The sequence below is a fragment of the Natator depressus genome, chromosome 6, assembly GCF_965152275.1.
Source record: "Natator depressus isolate rNatDep1 chromosome 6, rNatDep2.hap1, whole genome shotgun sequence".
NCBI classification, from domain to species: domain Eukaryota; kingdom Metazoa; phylum Chordata; order Testudines; family Cheloniidae; genus Natator; species Natator depressus.
This window is the reverse complement of record NC_134239.1, coordinates 46985233-47004616: the sequence shown is the minus strand read 5'-3', so window position 1 is coordinate 47004616 and position 19384 is coordinate 46985233. Positions and strand designations below refer to the sequence as shown.

General features: G+C 42.2%; 1 protein-coding gene across 1 annotated transcript in view; it reads left to right on the top strand.

Annotated features, from left to right (window-relative positions):
• Positions 1-19384, top strand: part of SLC6A5 (solute carrier family 6 member 5) — a 55266-nt gene that overhangs the window by 21705 nt on the left and 14177 nt on the right. Inside the window, exons 10-13 of the mRNA XM_074955197.1 lie at positions 2227-2351; positions 10939-11051; positions 11352-11483; positions 12617-12716. Of these exons, the coding sequence (XP_074811298.1) occupies positions 2227-2351; positions 10939-11051; positions 11352-11483; positions 12617-12716 (470 nt within the window). The remainder of the gene's footprint in view (positions 1-2226; positions 2352-10938; positions 11052-11351; positions 11484-12616; positions 12717-19384) is intronic.

Genomic DNA, 19384 nt, shown 5'->3' with positions numbered 1-19384 from the left:
CTCAGAAAACCTATAAAAGAAATGGTAATTTAAAAAGTGTCATTATTAAGATGCATGCAATGCCTATGAGAACGATTAACTCACTTGCTGTTACATTTCTCTGCCCCACCACCTTTGCTTCACTGATAGACTGCCTTTTTAAGAAGCAGTCCTTCCATCAAAGCAAAACTCCCATTGATTTCCAGAGGAGTGATTAGGCGCTGATTCAGGAAAGCATTCGTATTCAGAACAGCTTTTAAGCACATGGACTTAAGCGTATCTTCAAGTACTCTTCTGAATCAAGACATTAGATTGTAAGCTTGTTAGGGCAAGGACCTTATCTTTAATGTCTGTGAAGCACAGAGCACGTTTTTGGCACTACTTACATGGTAAGTATGTTTCTGCATATCTTTAAGTCCCTGGACCAAGATTTTTCAAAAAATAAAGCTGAAAATTAATCTCCTAAATTCCTAACTAGGCACCTAAATACATGGTCTGATTTTTTCAAAAGAGCTGAGGGCACAACAGCACCCTCTGAGTTCTCATTTTAGGTTTTATTTGTTAAAAATCTTGGGCCCAGGTCTTGGATTATTAATGCTGTCTGGACTCTTCTAATCTTGGAAAAACAGTGCTCCAGAACATAAGGAGAACATGGAGGTGCAAAAACACAATATGTCATCTTCCTGTTCTGGTGGCTTAGTGTATTAATTAGCTAATGGCTTAATACATTTGGAAAATATTTGCTGAACTTCAGAATTAAAGGTACACTACCAAGTTGGAAAAAAAAAAAGAGAAAATTCTTACATTATTAATGAATCTCATCATATTAAAGCTGAAAGAAATTTCAGAAGCTTAGTGCTTTTTCACCTGCTGGTTTACTTTTACATTTCACACAGCTTGGATAGTAAAATAGGGCACATCAGTTTTTCTCTTTATATAATCAGTTTTGTTTTCCAATCGGTTCATTCTAGTATGGCAAAGGCAAGTTTAATTATTTTTTTAAAAAAAATATTTTCACTTACATTTCTTTTTTTAAACTTCATGAAACCATTTATAACTGTACCAGCCTTGCTTAAATCCACTTTATTAACACATACCCTAAATTTTGGGCCTAAAACTCTTTGATCATGTCCCTTTAACTGAAACAATGGATAATGCTTCCTACTTTCTCTCTCTCCTTTTGAGGCTTGTCCCAGCCAAAACCCTTCCTTTGGAACAAGATTAGCACACAGTGATCTCCTTCCAAACAGAACGTTATCTACCTTCAGCAGAACTGAAGAATGATCATATATTGTATTATCTTGGTTAACGGATGCTCCATTAGAGACTCCAGGATGCTGTCAGCTCAGTGTGGTTCTTGACAGCTTTCTGCATAGCTTTTTGTCTTGGGTCTAATGAGTAAATGGCAGTGAGACTGTGAGCAATTCAATGTCAACTTGGAAAAACATTTTTCCAGAGTTTAAATTTTTGACAAGCGGCTTCTTTATTCCTTGAGTTTGAAGTGGGAGTCTGACACATGCCTGTATTAAGGGCCAAATAGACATCTTAGCCAGGATGTGAGAGCTCTGAAGGGGGATCATTTGGATTCCTTCTTTATAAAGTCACATATGCTTAAAGAATAAAGCCCACTACTCAAGCGCACACATCTCTTGAGGTTTTTACTCACAACACTGTATCAAAAAGTACTTGGAAGATGGACTAGATGTGGGGGGTTGGGGGAATGATAGAGGATATGGAAAGCTTCACATTGAGATGTCTGGTTTAAATTCAGCAAAGACAAACAGTGACTGAAAGTCCTGTCTAATGGCTGTTTGGCGACCCTACACAAAATCCATTGGGCAGGTGTTTATATCACAAATAATAAAATCCCCACCATCTCAATTCATCAGAGCTTTATCAGGCAGTTTCATCAGAGGAGCCAAAGACTGAAAGGGCATGAGAACAGAACGTCCTGCTTAGCCCTTGAGAAGCTCTCTCCAGAACATTGATGGGTTACATTGGTGAGTCAGTGCAGGGCATCTTGTACTGCTGCTACTGCTAATGCAAAGACTTCTGTCTGCACGTCAGCCTGACATCTTTCACCAGCACTACTTTCCCTTGAAAAAGGGGTTGGTGTGTGGTTGGATGGGAAGTACCTTTATCAATATTCTGATGACTTATGCACGTTTGTTACTTGAAGCACATATTACTGTCTACAAAGCTCTTTTACATATTAAAGCAAGGTGGCGCATGTCTGTTTCTCCTCAGGGACACATTGATAGTCACATGCACCAACAGCGCCACAAGTATATTTGCAGGCTTTGTCATCTTTTCAGTTATTGGCTTCATGGCAAATGAACTCAAAGTAGACATTGAAGATGTGGCAGACCAAGGTACAGTATTTTCCCCCTATTTAGATCGGCTTCCAAAATGTGTATTAATGTATTCAATGATCTGTCTTTAACTGTATTGTTATTGCACTGCAAACATGCATCAGTTGGAACAGGGGCGTATGGCTGCAGTGTGCACTGGAGGAGTCCAGTTGCCATACCAGGACCTCTTGCAGAGCAATAGGCAGCAGAATAAAGCAAGACTGTGCGTTTCAGGCCCCCGGCAGGACTAATTCAGGTTAGCCTACAGAAATTTATATATACTCTAAGCAGACAGTCTGTCCCTCGATGCTGCTGCTTCTGCTCCTGCTCTTGCTCTACCAGGCCCAGGGCTTAAAGTAGATTGAAGAAAGTGTGTGTGTGTGTGTGTGTGTGTGTGGGAGGGTGGGGTGGGCAGGGTGTCTAGCATCACCCGCACATTTGCCTCCTCCTTCCGTCAGTTCTTCACCCTTCGCCTATGGTTTCACCTCTGCTTCTCCTGCAGTTGCTGGGATTCCTCACCCTCAATGCTTGGGAGGGTCTGCAACAGGGTCCTCTCTTCCCCCTTCCCAGGATGGATGTTGCAGGGATGGAGGCACAAGCAGCCATCCCATTGCTCATACGAAGGGATGGGGAAGGAAGGAGCAGAGCTGCTGGGCTCTTTCCGCTCCCTTCTCCTCTCCTGTGAGATTGGTTTGTGTGTGTGGGGGGAGTCCTAAGGGGATGGAGGAGAGCTCTGTTGGCTTCCTGCAGCAGCTCAAATTGGCTGCTTACAATCCAGAAGGCAGGAAAGTAGGGAAAGCTGCCTAGCAGAGGGGATTTTCTCCAGGCGATATTACAAATATGCATCCTTCAATCATCCGGCTTGCCTTTTAGAGATTTTATTTCCAAGGTCTGGGACTCGTGTTCATGTGGTACATGTTAAGCACTGCCAGGATCCAGTAACAGTTAAAAGGGGTTGCCGATTTGGCGGTGAGATGTGAGGGCAGGGGGCTTTAAGCTAGGGGTCAGTGTAGAAGCTAAGAACATGAGGTTCTGAAATGTGGAACCGGGAGTCGTTTATGAGCAGGGGTGGCCATAAATTGGGAGTGGTATGGATTGGGTTGACGGAGCACTGTGTTGTGTGTGTTATATTATATCTAAAAAGTATGGAGTGAGTACAAGTGACTGGTGAATTGGTGCTTTGTGTGTGATTGTGTATGGGACAGGGGAGGTAGGAAGGTAAGAGCTTTATTGGCCAGGACAGAGAGAAGAAGTTGAGAGGATCTTATAACAGCCTCACAGCGGGATAAATGCTATTCTCCTTTGACTTACTGTACCTGTGGGTGCTCCATGTCAGGATGTGCATGTCCCTGTACATTTCTGATCAGAGACTTTTGTCAGCAGTTTCTGGGGGTCGGCACCTGCACCTCATGGATCGTCATGCTTCAGAACAAGGATATATAGGGAGGGATGGACGCATCGCTGCTCCGGTTTCTTCTCAATTGTCTGTGGCTTGAGAGGGAGTGCTGCAGTGTCCGCTTGGTAGTTATAGAGCTTTCTTGTTTCCTTTTTCTTATTTAGCACAACTTTTGTGCTTTTGGTGGGACTTTTTCCCCCCCATTCTTTTTTTGCCTGGGTGGGGCCTCAGTTTAAGCTTGGCCCTTGTTAGCTGTGGCCTGCATGGTTCAAGGGCCACCCTTTACCCCCAAAACTTTTGACTGAGCTTTCAGAATGCTGCGGTGGTTGCCCTAGCTCCAGCTATGTTAAGCACAAACCTTGGGACCCCTTCAGAGTTTTCCAGACTATTCAAAAGGAAAAGACCCCATTCTCCAAAAAGGAAGACAGAGAAGAGGGAAGTCATCCTCTCAACCTGAGAAAAAGGAAACCTTGCATCCTGGTATGGGTACCCTGAGGCTTCTGCCGCCTCTGGTACTGAGACCCTTGGGTCCACCCAAGAAGAGCGTGCTGCATACCAAGAAACCTTCCAGTAAGCAATCTCAAGTGGCATTGGTATCAGGACCAGAATCAGAGACTTGAAAGCTTAAGGACTCCTCCAAACCAAGGCCTTGAAGCCATTGACAATGGCGTCTCCTTCAGGCCACAATAGAGTGTGCATGGAACACTCCGTGATACTGTCTGATGTGCTGACTCCTGAGAAATAGCATCCAGATTCACCAGAACTGTCACGGATCTTTTCTCACAAAGACCTCTGGATCCTGGAAAAGCCAGAGTGCTCTCTGTTGAGGGCTACCAAGAGGGATTGTCCGCTGGTACCGACTTATACTTTTTGAAGCTGACAGGCTTCAGTCCTTCCACATACTTCTATGAAGGGTTGACCACCAGTCTGATGTGGTCACTGCCCCCATAACCTCCCATGAGCCTACTGAACCCTAAGTACTGACTTATCCACCTGTCTTAGCACATCTTTCTCCAAAGGCTCGATTGCTGGCACTGATGTGTTTACTGGTCCCTCACTGGCCTCCAGTATTGACAAGACCCCTGTACTGATACCTCTTGCGCCACCACTGGGCACGTTCTGTGACTCAGATGTGTCCATACATGATTCCAACACCTTGCCCTTCCAGCCTCCCTCCCTTGAGGTACATCCTGAGGGAGAGGACTCTTCCCCCCCCCCCACATCCCCACCCCCCAGCAAACAAATGACCCGGCAACCCTGGCAATAGCAAACATGGGGTCTTGTCCCTTTTTCCTTGTGTCCCGTCACAGTGAGCTCATTGGAACTTTTGCGCCCCATATGGTGACCAGTTCTACAGCATGCCCTCATGCAGAGGGCCCAATAAGAACAACAGCCACCAGTAACAGGTCCTCTTCCACCAGAAGAACCCCCAGAAGAGCAACAGCTAGGTGCAGAGGAGGAGACTCCACCTTCTCACAAATCATCCTCTTCACTAGACAAGGCTGTTATCCTCTTCCCTCCCACCATCCTACATAGATGATTTCAAGACCTTTCAGAATCTCATGAAAAGGATTCCAGAGGCCCTAGAGATTCCACTAGGGGAGATACCAAAATCTCAACATTCTTTACTGGATATTCTGCATGCCAGGAATGGGTCCCTCTACTTTCCCTAGAATCTTTGAGCAACCTTGCAATCTATTGGCATCTACCTATCTGTGACAAGAAGAACACACAGCAAGTCATAGACAGCTCCGTGGATTCACCCAGTTCACTATCAATCCAGAGACTGACTGAACTTCTGAGAAAGAAACCTAGATTCCCTTAGAATAGGCCATCTTCCACAGTTCTATCACAGTCGGTCACTTCTTCTAAATGGCTGATTTGACCTGTTGGTCGAGAGTCACAAACCATTCCCCTTTCTGAATCATATATGGCACCTATCCCCCCACCCCTCTGGGGATCATCGCTCCTATTTCCTACCTTGCCCTAAATGCAAGGTTGAATAGATAGTTTATTGGAAATAGTTAGCACGTATTCTAAGGGACTATTCAAAGTGATCCTCTTGTATTTAGTTGTGCCACTCTGAGTACCTTTCCCAGAACCAAGGAAGAGCTCTGTGTAACTTGAAAGTGTCTCTCTCTCACCAACAGAAGTTGGTTCATTAGAAGATATTACCTCACCCAGCTTGTCTCTTTAACGTCCTGGGCTTGACACGGCTACAACAACACTGCATATAAGTCAGTGGTTGCAACACTGAGTAAAACTATTCATTAGACTCATTCAGTATCCCTACCTAAAGCAACCTAATTCGCTAATCTATTTTGTAACCACATACAGCATGATGAGACACATTTTGCAATGTACTACGTCTAGAGAGCAAAGAGTGCTTTACCTGAGGAGCTCTGGTGCATATTGCCTTATGACAAAAATGTTTCAATTCTCTCTTTTTGTAACTTTTGCATGTCCCACAATTTGGGGGATATTTAGCTTTTGGAATTCAAGGATTACAGCTTTATTCAAATAACCTATATACCAACAGAGTAGAAGATTGTTGGTTTTCTACCTGGTCCATCTTTCCATTATATGTTTGCCTAGGACAATGGGACCCCGATGCTGATTAGAGCCTCTAAGCACTACCACAATACAAATAATAATGGACAATAACATCTGGGGGATGGTGCGCTGCCTTTATATTTAATGAAGGCAGCTGGAACCAGGGGGATTGTAGCTAGTGACCATCCTTGGTTATAGTCTCATGAGCCCTGAATGCGGTTCCCTTTCACATCAAGGGCCCACAATTTTGGTATGTTCTTCTCCTAGATATATGCTGGAGTATGTGTGACATCCTTCTCATGCAGTGAAGCTTAATGGTCTTTTTTGTTTCTTTCCCGTTTCATTTGAATGGAAGATACTGTTGTGTATTCTGTGACTGGTGTACTAATTATCTGTTTTCCCCCTCTGCATCCACTTCTAGTTAGGGAATGTTACTCTTCTATTTGTGACATTCATTAATTTTCATATTGCTTATTAATTTCCATAACAGAGGCTCTGGTCTCTGGGTTACTTTTGAAATAGATATTTGTAGTATTTGCTTACTACATTTGACTGGATATGGCCGTTGTGGTTTGAGTATGACATTGCAATGAAGAATTTTTGACTTATTTGCTGTACTACTTAATGACTGTTGGCAACATGTAAATGTCTGATGAAAATGACAAAGGGAAGGGATAATGTCCAGAGCAGAAGGGAGATCTTAAATAACACCAGGCACAGCACTGTGACTCCTAAACCAAAACTACAAGTCCTCTGGAGCATTTCAAATTGAAAGACACGATGAGTTCGCCACAATTTGTGTGTATGAGCACACAAGCCCCAGAATGAAAATAAATATGCAACCATCACTGATCCTTTTTGTGTACACATGGGAATGCTAAGTGTATCACATGCAATCCTTTCCAAGAACAGGAGGAAAATGAAGAACAGCCTCAGTGAGTCATAAGAGAAGGAGGGAGAACAGCACAGAATACAAAGAGGCTCCTAACATAAGGAGGACTGAAGAGTTCAAAAAGTGAATGCCACATACTCATGGCTCCTGGGCATGAAGAGGTTTCACTGGCTGCATTAATGTGTGTACATTAAGCTATTTTTCTGACCGCTTTATTGTGTGGATAAATCCAGTCGTTCAAAGCTCCGAACAGGGTCTAAGGTAACCGATGAGTATCTTGATTCAAAGGCTGCCTTAGTGAATTGATAATGGAATACAGAAATCAAGAAATCTGGTAATGTTTGCAGTTACTGAGTGCTCTTTCCAGAGTAGGTGTTTAATGAGCGTTAATTTCCATTCAGTGCCCTGGGTCATTTGGTAGAGTTGCAGGAGTCGAATGGAGCAGAGGTAGCATAAGCTGTAACATTCAACAATCCTATCATGCTTATGGGAAATGTTGCCAGTGACGTGGATAGAAGCATTTCCTGTTCCATACACCAGTCTTTCACTGAAGCATATATTTTCCCAGAGCTGTGATATCTTTACAGTTTAAAAAAAATTGTGATGGAAGGAACAAGGTGATGAAAGAAAGACAGTCTCATTGGTTCATTCTGTATATTGCTGTTAGACTAGAAGTGGTAGTATGTAGTGTTGGAAGCATCATCAGCTGGACTCTAAATTTTCTCCTGAGACATAAGAGGTGCAGTTAGGGTGTAGTAAACCTATAAGTAACTATTTTTAGGATGCTGGGCTTGCATACACATGGTAGCTCCTGGGCTTGTTAGCTTGCATCTTGAAAAACTAGCTTGTGTGACACAGAGTTCTACCGTGTAGAATCTATGTTCTAGCCTGGAATAACTAATCATAGAATGGATTGCTTACTACACTACAGAAACAACAACTCGAGTGAGTGAGAGGAGAATTTTACAGCACATTAGCTGGTCAACTCTACCTCTTCTCCCTAGCAAGAAACAGGTGACATGCTATTTGGGAAGTCAACTTAAATTAATTCAGCTTTCAGTGTCTCATCTGTTATGTTTGTCAGTTAGTAAACTAGACAACCTTTAGTGCAGTCCCATTGCATGACTGGACTTGCTGTATGTTCATCCTGCATTATTACCAAATCTGGGATTCAAACTTGGACCCTTGTATTTCATAGACAGACGCTCTACTGGATGAGCCAATGATGGTCTTCTCCTGGCCAAGCAAGTGGAAGCTGTGTTTAGTTTGTTTCAACCATAAGTCATTTTGCCTGTCTTCCTGTGCCAGGACAGTAATAGCAGTTTTATCATATGCAGTCTTGCATGCTTGCTGTACTGTACATCTGCTTCTGACAATCCTTGTATAAGGATAGCTTGAAAGCAATGTTTTCTTCCCCCTGGTAAAGAAACACTGGAAACAAGATTTGTCATGGGTTATGCTTGTATGAGTGATAATCTGAGGGGGTGCCCTCTGCATCTGAAAAAGCAGTGAACTTCAAATCAACCAAGCAACAGAGCATGTTAAAATAACCCATTTTGTACTTGTGGGGTTTGAAGGTTACAGATGACTGGTATCTCTAAGAGGAACTGTTGAAAACACATGCATGGGAATGTAGCTCCATCCCAAGTATCCAAAACCAGGCAACATCATTTCCATCTGCTTTACTAGGGAACATAGGTGCATGCTTTATTCTGTATGGCCCTTGTAGGTGAAAAAAGAAAACATATTGTTGAAGAATTATCCCTTTAAACATACTAGGGGCAGATTCTTTTCTTGTAACTTATGAAAAGTATAAAATTAAATTTCCAGTTGTGTACCTCTCAGCTAAAGAGTTGAGCATCTATGCAGTTGCCAATACTATTTTTGAGCAGATGGTTCATTACTACAGAGCAAATAAAGCCAGCATCCACAGCATAGCGACAGTGAAACTTATCTGCTGTGAACTCAAATAGAGCCCCTTAGTGGCACTGAAGTATCTCAGAAATGCAAGATGGCCCAGTATAAACCAAATGCATGAGATTTTGGCTCACCAAGGAAAATATATTGTTTTTTGTCTTCCATACAGTTGTCAGGGAAAGAAAAGACCTGGTCCACAAAGTATCTTGAAAAAATGAAATACTGTATGCTGCTCAAAATGTTTCCTACAGCTGTTGTTTTTGAGCTGAAATAATTTGCACATTATCCTTTCGTACTTCAAGAAACTGCTGAATTGGCACCAAAAGGAATCTTGACAGAATAACTCAAGTTCCATAGAATGAAATGAGCAGCCAGAGGAGGCCAATTTGCAACACACAATTTTAATGGTCCTACAAAACCCAGAAACTATGCTAAATATTCCAGAGCACCATCTACTGGCACCTTTTCTCTTAACTATTTATCTGTGTAAAGACAGAGCATTTGTGTAACAGAACCTTTCCCCCTTAAGGGATTCAGCTGAGTTATGCTGAAATGGATTGCACAAAGATGACGGGTTAATTGAAGCATGAATTCCTAACAAGCTGGCTTTTCTCAGATTGGTAGCCAAAGAATTTGGGGAGGGGAGGTGGTGTTGTATATTTCCATCTTGTATCTCTCATGTATTGTGCTCAGTCTTCTGAGCTCTCACATTCTCTTTTACATACTGTCTCACCCATTCTCGTGATGATTCCATGCTCCCTCTCTTTCTTATTCTTTTACTTTGTCTTCCTAAAACCCCATATATAATGGGAAATGCCAGTGTTTTTAGGATTAATGCTTCCGTTAATCAATCTTTTTATTTTAAGCGCTATCCTGATTCAAACAAATGATACTGCAGCCTCCAGAAATAACTTCAAGGTGCTCTGTTAAAATTACACCGGAACAGATGAAACATTTGCCCAACTGAAGTATGGAATATGGCAGTAAGCTTGGAGAAAGAACTGACAGCATGAGGGACATGGAATCATAGGTGTTAGAGATGAAAAAGACCAGTTAGATCACTAGTCCATCTCCCTGCCAACAGCATGGCTTCTAGTGCAGCAGTTTCCAAACTGTTATCTGTAGAGTGCTTGTGTGGTCCTCAAAGAAGTGGCTAGTCACAGGGTGTTGGTTCTCCTTCTTGTTTCCAGCTGCATCTGCAGATGGCCAGGCAAATGTGAGAAGTAGTATAGACCATAAGACAATCTCTCTTAGAATCTGGCCCGTGGTATATGCACTCTCCCCTGTCTGGAGTTTGTTGCTGTACATGTTGCTGAGTTAAAGAGAAGCACTCTCTTCCCATTGATCTATAAGGAATTAATGTATGGTTGCCTGTTAATGCTGCTCCAAAGTTCAGACTTCTAGTTCTCCAGGATAATGGAGAGAAATTGATTCCAGATTATGAAAGAAAGTTACAGCTGAACTTCCCTGGTCTGATTTTGTCTGATTTGAAACTAAATTTGTCTGAAGTACCGTAATATCCAGGTTAAACATCCTGCAACTTGAAAATTATGTAGTGTATATTATATATAACATATGCTTAAATCCATTATTCAAGAATAGGACACAAAAGCAACAGAATAGTAGCCACCCAGGGCCAAATTCTACCACACTTACTTTGCAATAGGTAAGACTTCACTCTGTGGACTAAAGGAAGCAGAGTCTGGGCCTTAACTGTAAACTAGAACAAAGTAGCATTGTACCATTTCCTGAAACTTAGCTCTTTATAGCTCCCTGATATTTTCCTTCCTAAAAATAATCTTTATATCACTCAAGATACCACAATCCTTTTCTTTTTTTGTCATTTCTAGGTCCTGGCATTGCCTTTGTGGTTTATCCTGAAGCCTTAACCAGGCTTCCTCTCTCTCCGTTCTGGGCTATAATATTCTTTTTGATGCTTCTAACTCTTGGATTGGACACTATGGTAAACTGATTTTTTCACCTTTCCTCTTGCTGCATCACTTCTGTCTTTAGGGTCATGTTACATACCACTTGATATGTGGCCTGTTACTAAACCTCTTTGAGAAGAGAGAAATGAACTGAGGACAATAATACTTAATTCATAGGGAAGCTTTGAATTTTCATAGTTAATGTTTAAAATGATAGGTGCTGAGCACAATCATGTACACAATGAATTTATCATGTAGTCTATTTCTCGATCATATCCTATTTTGCATAAAGGCTAGATTATTATTAATGTTTTGGTTTTTTTCTGTGATCCCAGTTTGCCACTATTGAGACGATTGTGACCTCCGTTTCAGATGAGTTTCCTAAGTACTTGCGTACCCACAAACCACTGTTCACTCTTGTTTGCTGCATTTCCTTTTTCATCATGGGATTTCCTATGATCACTCAGGTAAAATATTGTCTTTGAGCACCACTGTGACTTGTCCTTCAGTTCCTCTCTCCCGTGGGATAATGGTTATGTCCCAGTTTCTCAATGGAGCCCAGGCCTTCTGACTCTGGACCAGCCAAAGATACTGGATTTTAAGAACTGTTAATTTTGTTTTAAGATTCTTTTCAGAGATTGTCTCCTTCTATGCCCTGTAAACTGGGACTCATGGGTACTAAGGCCATGTCTACACTGGGAGCACTTTACCAGTATAGGAATACTAGTATACTATGCCAGCAAAGTGCTCCTAATGTGGACACAGCTATATCTACAAAGCACAGTTTTGTACTGGTATAGTAAAACCCACCCCCACAAATGAACCAAGCTATACTGGTAAAAGCACAGTTTTGCTGGTATAGCTGAGTCTACTCTAGGGACTTGGGCTGGCACAACTATGTTAGTCAGACCTAACCTGTCTTTATGCCCCTGAATGACATAGCTATACTGGCAGTGTAGATATAGCCTAAAGCACCTTTCCTTAAGGGTGGAGGGATACAAAAATAGTTCCAATCAAATTTTGGAAAGAAATCTAAATTGTCCTGTAGTGTATACAGCATAAAACCAGCACATGCTGGGCTGCTGAGGTACCTCAGGCCATAGGTATTGTGTGTGTGTGTGTGTGTATAAATATATGTAAATAAAAATTGTACATTAAAAATGAATTTGCTGCTGATGTAAGGTGCTGTAAGGCAGCAATAGATACAGGACAGCTGCAGGATGGACAACGGTTGTGGAAGCTTCCTCACCCTGCCACCCCAGTATGCCTCAGCCCTGGCTGGGCTTCATGAGTGAGAGAGAGTATGCCATTCCTTGCTCTGTCTGTTGAGGTTGCCAAGAAAGAGGGTGCCAGTTAGGGATCCATATTGCAAACTGAGAACACACCCACCCATTTCACATAAGCTACTGAAAAGCTGCTAACTACTTCTGGCATTACTGACCCTGGGATGTATTCAAACCAGCAAATTAGAGGTGAAAAGCCCTTTATTCCACTGGTCCACACTTTATGCTATGCAGAGGGTGGGAATAGTACATAGTAGAGACAGATACAATATATAGCATAGGCGTGCCATAAGTAATTGCCTTTTTTTTAACTTTAGGGTGGACTGTACATGTTACAGCTTGTGGACACTTACGCAGCTTCTTACTCTCTTGTCATCATTGCCATCTTTGAGCTCGTTGGGATTTCATATATATATGGTAAGAAATCAGTATTGATTTTGGATAGCATTTAGAGATGTATATGACAAAAGGGATATTTACAGTACATGACAAAATAATAAATAAAGGCAATGGCAGTGCATGAAAGTTTAGCTTTGAATCTCTTCAGCAGTGCAGTGCAATGCAATATTAGCAAACAAGAAAAAGAGGTTCTGGAACATTATTTTAAATGAGAGTAATTCAGTGATGCTTCCTTACCAGAGTAATCCTCTAAAATTATATATTCCGATGATTGCTATTTTTATAGCACCAACAGTGTGCTGGTCATTTCAGCAAGTGGTTAATTAGGATTATCATTATTATATATTTATCCAATCGTTCTATTGGATGAATACTGAGAAGTTGTTTACAATAGGTCAAAAATTAAACAATGGGTAAGATCCTGAGCTGGTGTAAATTAGTGTAGTTTCATTGTTGTTAATGAAGCTACATCAGTTTATACCAGCTGAGGATCCTGCCCCTAAAAACTGTTTAGGAGTGACACTTTCAGGAGACCCATTCTTGGAAAGAGGCACTGTCAAACAGTGGTACAAGGAAACGTAAAGCTCTCCCTTTGCAAAAGACAACCCCTGCCTTCAATCTTAACAGTCTCCTGGAGATACTTGGTGGGGTGTCTTCATTAGAAAATGAGGTTGTGTTAGAACATGACATTGAGGGGTCATGATGAGAAGCACAGTTCTGCAGTCAGTGCAGACAGGGATGAATTGTATCTAATGTTAATCAGTTGGTAGTAGGTAATCCTCTAATTTTCTAGTGAAGAGAAACCCTTGGGCACACACAATATTTCATTTTTAGGCCCTGCTCCTGCAATGTGATGTGCATAGGCACTTGGGTCCACCTGTAAATGAATTGTTCAAAGCTGATCTCACTTCCAAGCACATTGTCCTTGTGGTTATTGTAGAATGCCCACTTGTTGCTGTGGGGTGAAAGTTATGTGAAGGATGTGAAAAGAAGGAGAGATTGGGGCAAAAGTGGCATAACTGGGGCTATTGAGCCAGTTTTACCTCGATCTTCTACAACAGCGTGCTAGTTAAAATGGTGGTTGTGTCGTTGAGGGATGGGCATGGCAGGGATTAAAGTTAGCCTTTGCCATCAGTCTGTGCCTTTGATTATATAAATCTCGTTACCTCATTAAAATATGTACAGCTGAATTCTCTGAGTTCACTGAGTCGGGTGGAGTGGGTTTGCGTAGGGGTAAGTTAGGGCAGAAGTTAGCCCAATGAATGGGACATGTTACCCAGCTACACAATGTGAAATGTTAAATGAGAGCTTCAGGCTGTTTGGATTTTGTTTGATCAAAATGCTCTTTGCTCTGATGGCCACAACATTTATGTATTTTAATTAGAGTTGATTCAGAACTATAATACTCAACACACTGGGGTAGAACAAATATACCAGATACTATTGGTAATGGTTACCAGCTTGGCATCCAAATAACTAAGCAAAAGGTACTCAGATCTGAAGCTTGGCAAGACTTCCTGAAGTGAAATCTAAAGGACCGATTGTGGGGGAGGAGAGAGGGGTGATGGCAGATGTGGCAGGATGCCTGGTTTCTGTTCCTGGCTCCTAGACAAGCTGCCTCAGTTTACATGTGGGAAGGCAAAGGTAATACTTCCCTGCCCCTTTGGGATGCTGTGAGACTCAACTAACATTTGTAAAGCACATGCAGATCCTCAGATAAAATAGCAATGCATTACATGTGCAAACTATTATACATTTCCACGTTTTATATTGATAGAGAGCACCCTGCACTCTTTTTCAGACATGTTACAACACATCAGTTCTTCTCTCTTCACCACTGTTAATTATTTCCTAATTTTGAAAAGGGCCAAATATTTTTAAGTTTTTGCCCTTGGCTGCTCCTGAGCAGTTCCCATTGAAGTCAGCTCCTGTTGAAGTCAATGGAAACCACTGATGCATCCATCTAATGTCCCAGGGAAGAGTTGAGTCTTAAATAACTCCGAGTCAAACAGGGTGAGCTTTATAAAGAGATGTGCCTCAAACTTGCAAATTTGAGGCACAAGAGGGGAGCAGCTTTTACCTTTGCCTTTCTCCAACAGCATCCTAGTTAAAATAGTGGAAGGCGGGGGAATAGCTGAACACTTCTTTTTTTTTTTTTTTTTTTTTGGCTGAGCCTGTTGGCAATTGGTGCTAAAACAGCGCAAAACACAGTGCCAGACGTTGTTTATAAAGTGGAGTGATTGCATATTGCTCTGTGCCAAAAGAAAGCATTAAAATGACAGGACTCTTTCATTACATTCCCCTGTTTTGACTTATTTGAAGATGAATTGAATTCCCACATGATTTCTCTTGAGAAGCTCAACAGTGAGGCCTGTTTATAAGATTTGTATTGCCACTTTGTGGTGAATTTTATTTTTATGGAAACACATATAAGGAATCTAACAGAAAAAAGAACAAATTCTAGTAAATCAGCAGCCTCATGGGCTACCGGAGGGTTGTGTGGGCAAAGCACAGAACTGAGGGTCAGGCCCAGGGTTTTATTGCTGGCTTTGCTACAGACTTCCTGGCTGTGTCTGGCCGTTTTTTCTGAACGGTTTCCCACCATTACTAACGTTAGTATAGCTGCAGCAGTTGTCAGAGGTGGTGCTAGCCACTGGGGGGCCTTAAGCAGGAACATTTTTGGGGGGCCATCTGTACACAATACATACTATAAAAAATGGAATAAGGGGCTCCCTGGAGCTGCTCGGGGCCCTAAGCAATTGTTTAGTCTGCTTATGCCTTGTGCCGGCTCTGAGAATTGTAGCAGCAGAGGGAGCGCTAGTGCAGCCTGGGCTACAGGTGGCATTTCGGTGTTCTTAGCACCATATTGGGTACACTTGATCATAGCAGGTTTGCAACAACACTGCGGTAAAAGCACGCTTGGGATGCTGACACCTTGTCTACACTAGTGCTCTCCTGGTTGCTGTGCCAGAGTGGGTGGGAGGAAAAGGCTTGTGTATTTCTAAGGCTCCACTTGGACCATGGGCAAGTCATTTAGGCCCACATTTTCAATAGAGGCCTTTAATTTTCGGGTGTTGCAATTTTGGGATGCCCAACTTTAAGCTCCTAAAGTTTTAGACATCTCAATACCTTGTCAAGAGCAGTATCCACACCACTCATGGTTTGCATGGTTTTTAGGTGCTCAGCATTTTCTTCACTTTCTGTTCATGACTCTGATCTTGCATCTGGCTCCACAATGGGGCCTCTATGTGTTCTCATGGAATCCTAAGTGGGCTCTACGCAGGCAAATCTGACCGTGTGGGGTTGGTTGCCAAATCAAGCCCTGTATGGATGTCTGCAGTGATGGGCCAACAGATGTGGGGTACTGTGTCAGAGTGCAAGGAGTGAACAGGTGAGATGACACTCTGAACACCTTGGATGCTAATTAATTCCCACAGAGGAAGCTGATTGGGGTGATAAAATAATCAGGCTGATGGGCTGGGTGCGATAAAGATTCAATTAGCCCATCAGCCCAAGTCAGATAAAGAGTCAAAGGACGGAAGTGCCAGTGGGGAAGAAAAAGTGGAACAGGGCTAACTGAGCTCAGTCACACAGAGACCTGAGGTCCTGAGAGGGCCAAATCACTGTAGATGTTGTGAATAGATGGTTGCACTGGGACTATAGTAGTACTAGAGGAGGGAAGTTGAAATAAAGTCACTGAGTGTACACCTAATGGAGTTGGTGCAGTTTTTGCGGGGAAGAAGACAGGAGCAGATGCACTTCCTGTTACACATGGGGGCTTGTCTGGGATCATGATGTCCCCATTGGTGGTGACAGAGGCCCAGATGGGGGAAGTTCATGCCAAGAATTAGAATTCTGGCAATGGAGCAGACCTTACAATGGTTGGTGGAGCAACAAAAAGAGATGCAGAAGGCTATGCATTCATTCCAGAAATTCTACAAGTGGAATGACAGTGGCTCCTTGCATGGCAGGTTGAGCAGTGGAATAGCCTGTAAGAGTTCATAAAGTAACAGGCGCAAGGGCAGCAGAACTGATATACGGTCCGGTGAGTCCTGTGGCAGGGAACAGCAGCTGGACGTGGGGTAAGCCTGTGTAAGATGGGCCCAGCAGAATACCGCAATGTATTTTTACTAACTTTTGAGAGGGTAGCAATGGGAGCTGGATGGGATCAGGGATTGCGGGCCCTCTGCGTGGCACCCTATTTGTCCAGGGAAGGCAGCCTATATGGCCCTGAGCAAGGAACAGGCTTTGGTCTATGATAGGATAAAAGCAGCCAACCTGGACAGGGTTGACCTTTTGGTTGAAAAATACCTCCAAAATTTTGGGCCACTAGATGGACTGAAGGTGTGCAACCCAAGACAGTCATGCAAAAATGATCAGACTGGGCAACATATATCGGCTAAGTATGCACATCTGAAGTGCGGTGGAAATAAGGCATGATGATATTGGAACGATTTCTCCAGAGCCTCCCTGACAGCATGCACATTTGGGTCCGGAGGTACCAGCCAACAACCCTGGAGGAAGCGGTAAGCTTGCAGAAGAGCTTGTGGATGCAGACTTTCCCAGGAAAGAATTCCAGACATTTCAGGGACTGAACTCAGAAAGAAGGGGGGCAATTTGGCCATACCCAGGACGATTGAAAGGGAAAAAGAGGAGACGAGGGGAACTCCTTTGGGTAGCTGGGGAATGGTTTGCTTCCAGTGTGGGCAGCTGGGAGATATGAAATGGGGCTGCCCGTTTATGGAATGTGGGCTCTCAAGATTTTGTGGGTGGTCTAAAATTATTGGAGATAGGCAGAAAAAGAAAATGCCTGCCATCCCTGTAAAAGTGGGGAGGAGGTATCAGGGGCTGGTGGATACTGTCTCAGGATGCACACTCATCTGGAGGAATTTGGTGGAGTTGCTGCAGTTTCTGCAGGAATGAAGACGGGTGGAGAGGTACACCCTGTTACAGGTACCCATGAGCACTGGCTCAATCTGGCACCTGGACTCCAAACTGCTAAGCCGAAAGCATTTACAATTGTCATTTTGCTCGTGATTTTGAAGCATTTGTACTAACATACTTATAGCATAGATAAGCACTTAGGCAAAGGAGACCTAGGTTTTATAGGATCTTAGTTTAGAATAATTAGAAATGGAAAAGATCTATTAGGTCAAATCTACTTCTCCTGACCCTCCTCTTAGTACAAGATTGATATTGTAGTAATTGTTGTTGTTGTTGTTAATAATAAATGACATTCTGACATACAATATAGCAAATATTAGCTTCTGAAATTAGTCAAGAGTCAAAGCTAAGAGACCCTGGCTTTCATTAGCACTAAAAATAAATGGCCCTTTACCTCTTACATTTTCTTGGCATTATTATTTATGCATGGCATTACCACGACACTAATTTAACCATATGTTCCTTTATTAAATCCAAAGGCTGAATAATATTTATACTATTGCTCTAAACATGTCTTTAAAAGCCTAAATATTAAGCAATTTACTACTATCAAACAGTAACAAAACATTTATAAGGATTTGATCAAAATACTTACAAACAGGCTAACCCCAGGTGTGCTTAGACCCATATTGGTCAGTTCCAACACGGTCAGGCAGGTATTAGCAAGGAACCCTTTTAAAAAGTTTACTTTTTTATACCTTTTTAACCAAGTGATGTTTTTGCCGGATTGGACCTTAGCTAAGGCCAGATTGAAGGAGTTTTTTATATAGCCAATTGTGTACTGCACCTGGTATCCAAATAACTGTTTTCTAGTTCTATTACTTTAGCTCAAACCTTAAATGAGATCACACTGATATTTTGAAGGGTCACTATAAGTTTAACACAACAGTTCTTCTTTCTCATGATCTTACTCTTTTTGGTCATATGTTTTGGGCTTATTGCTCATGCTAATATCCCAATTCAATTTAAAATCATAGTTCACTCCTATCTATATTTCTAGACATTTATTCCCTCAGCTAGTCTCCTTGACTTCAGTGAGGCTGGTTTTACAAGGACTCCTCACAGGAGTAGGGTGCAGTGTTCATGATTTGCACTGGCAGAGGTGGGAACAACATCTTCATTTGTGCATTTATTCTAACAGTGCTTTAAATTGGCATGATGTATTTTTGAACTCCAGACAATTGCTTGCTTTACACTTCAGTGACACCTTTCTCCATGAACTTGTACTCTTCATACCAAGCAGGTTGGCATTGCACCAAGCAGGAGCTTTTGATGATGAAATAAATCTGTCTTCAGCTCTTGTTACACGATCTGCTTGCTGAACTCAGAGATTTTTAAATTAAAAAAAGAAAGCCATGCTTGGTTATTTCCTTGCAATCACTTGTTTTTCATTAGTACTTGTGCTACATAATCCAATCAAAGCCTTGCATTCCATGTGCCCTGCACAGACATTTATTCTCCACTTGTTTAGATTATGGATGCATGATTGGTAAGGAGCGGTTTAAGGCTTCACTCGTTAATTGAATCATCTGCATAATCCCCATCAGTGTATTTTGGAACACACAAAGATGCCAGAGCTGGGTGAAATACTGCACAAACTATGCGCTTGAAGTTTTAAATGAATTCTTTTGATGCTCTTTGTCTTTGTTTCTTGGCGAGAGCATGGCAAAGGAGTTTATTCTGGGAAATGTTCATCAACACAACTGCCTCAGGATATTTGTAGAAAGTAAATTTTGATTTGT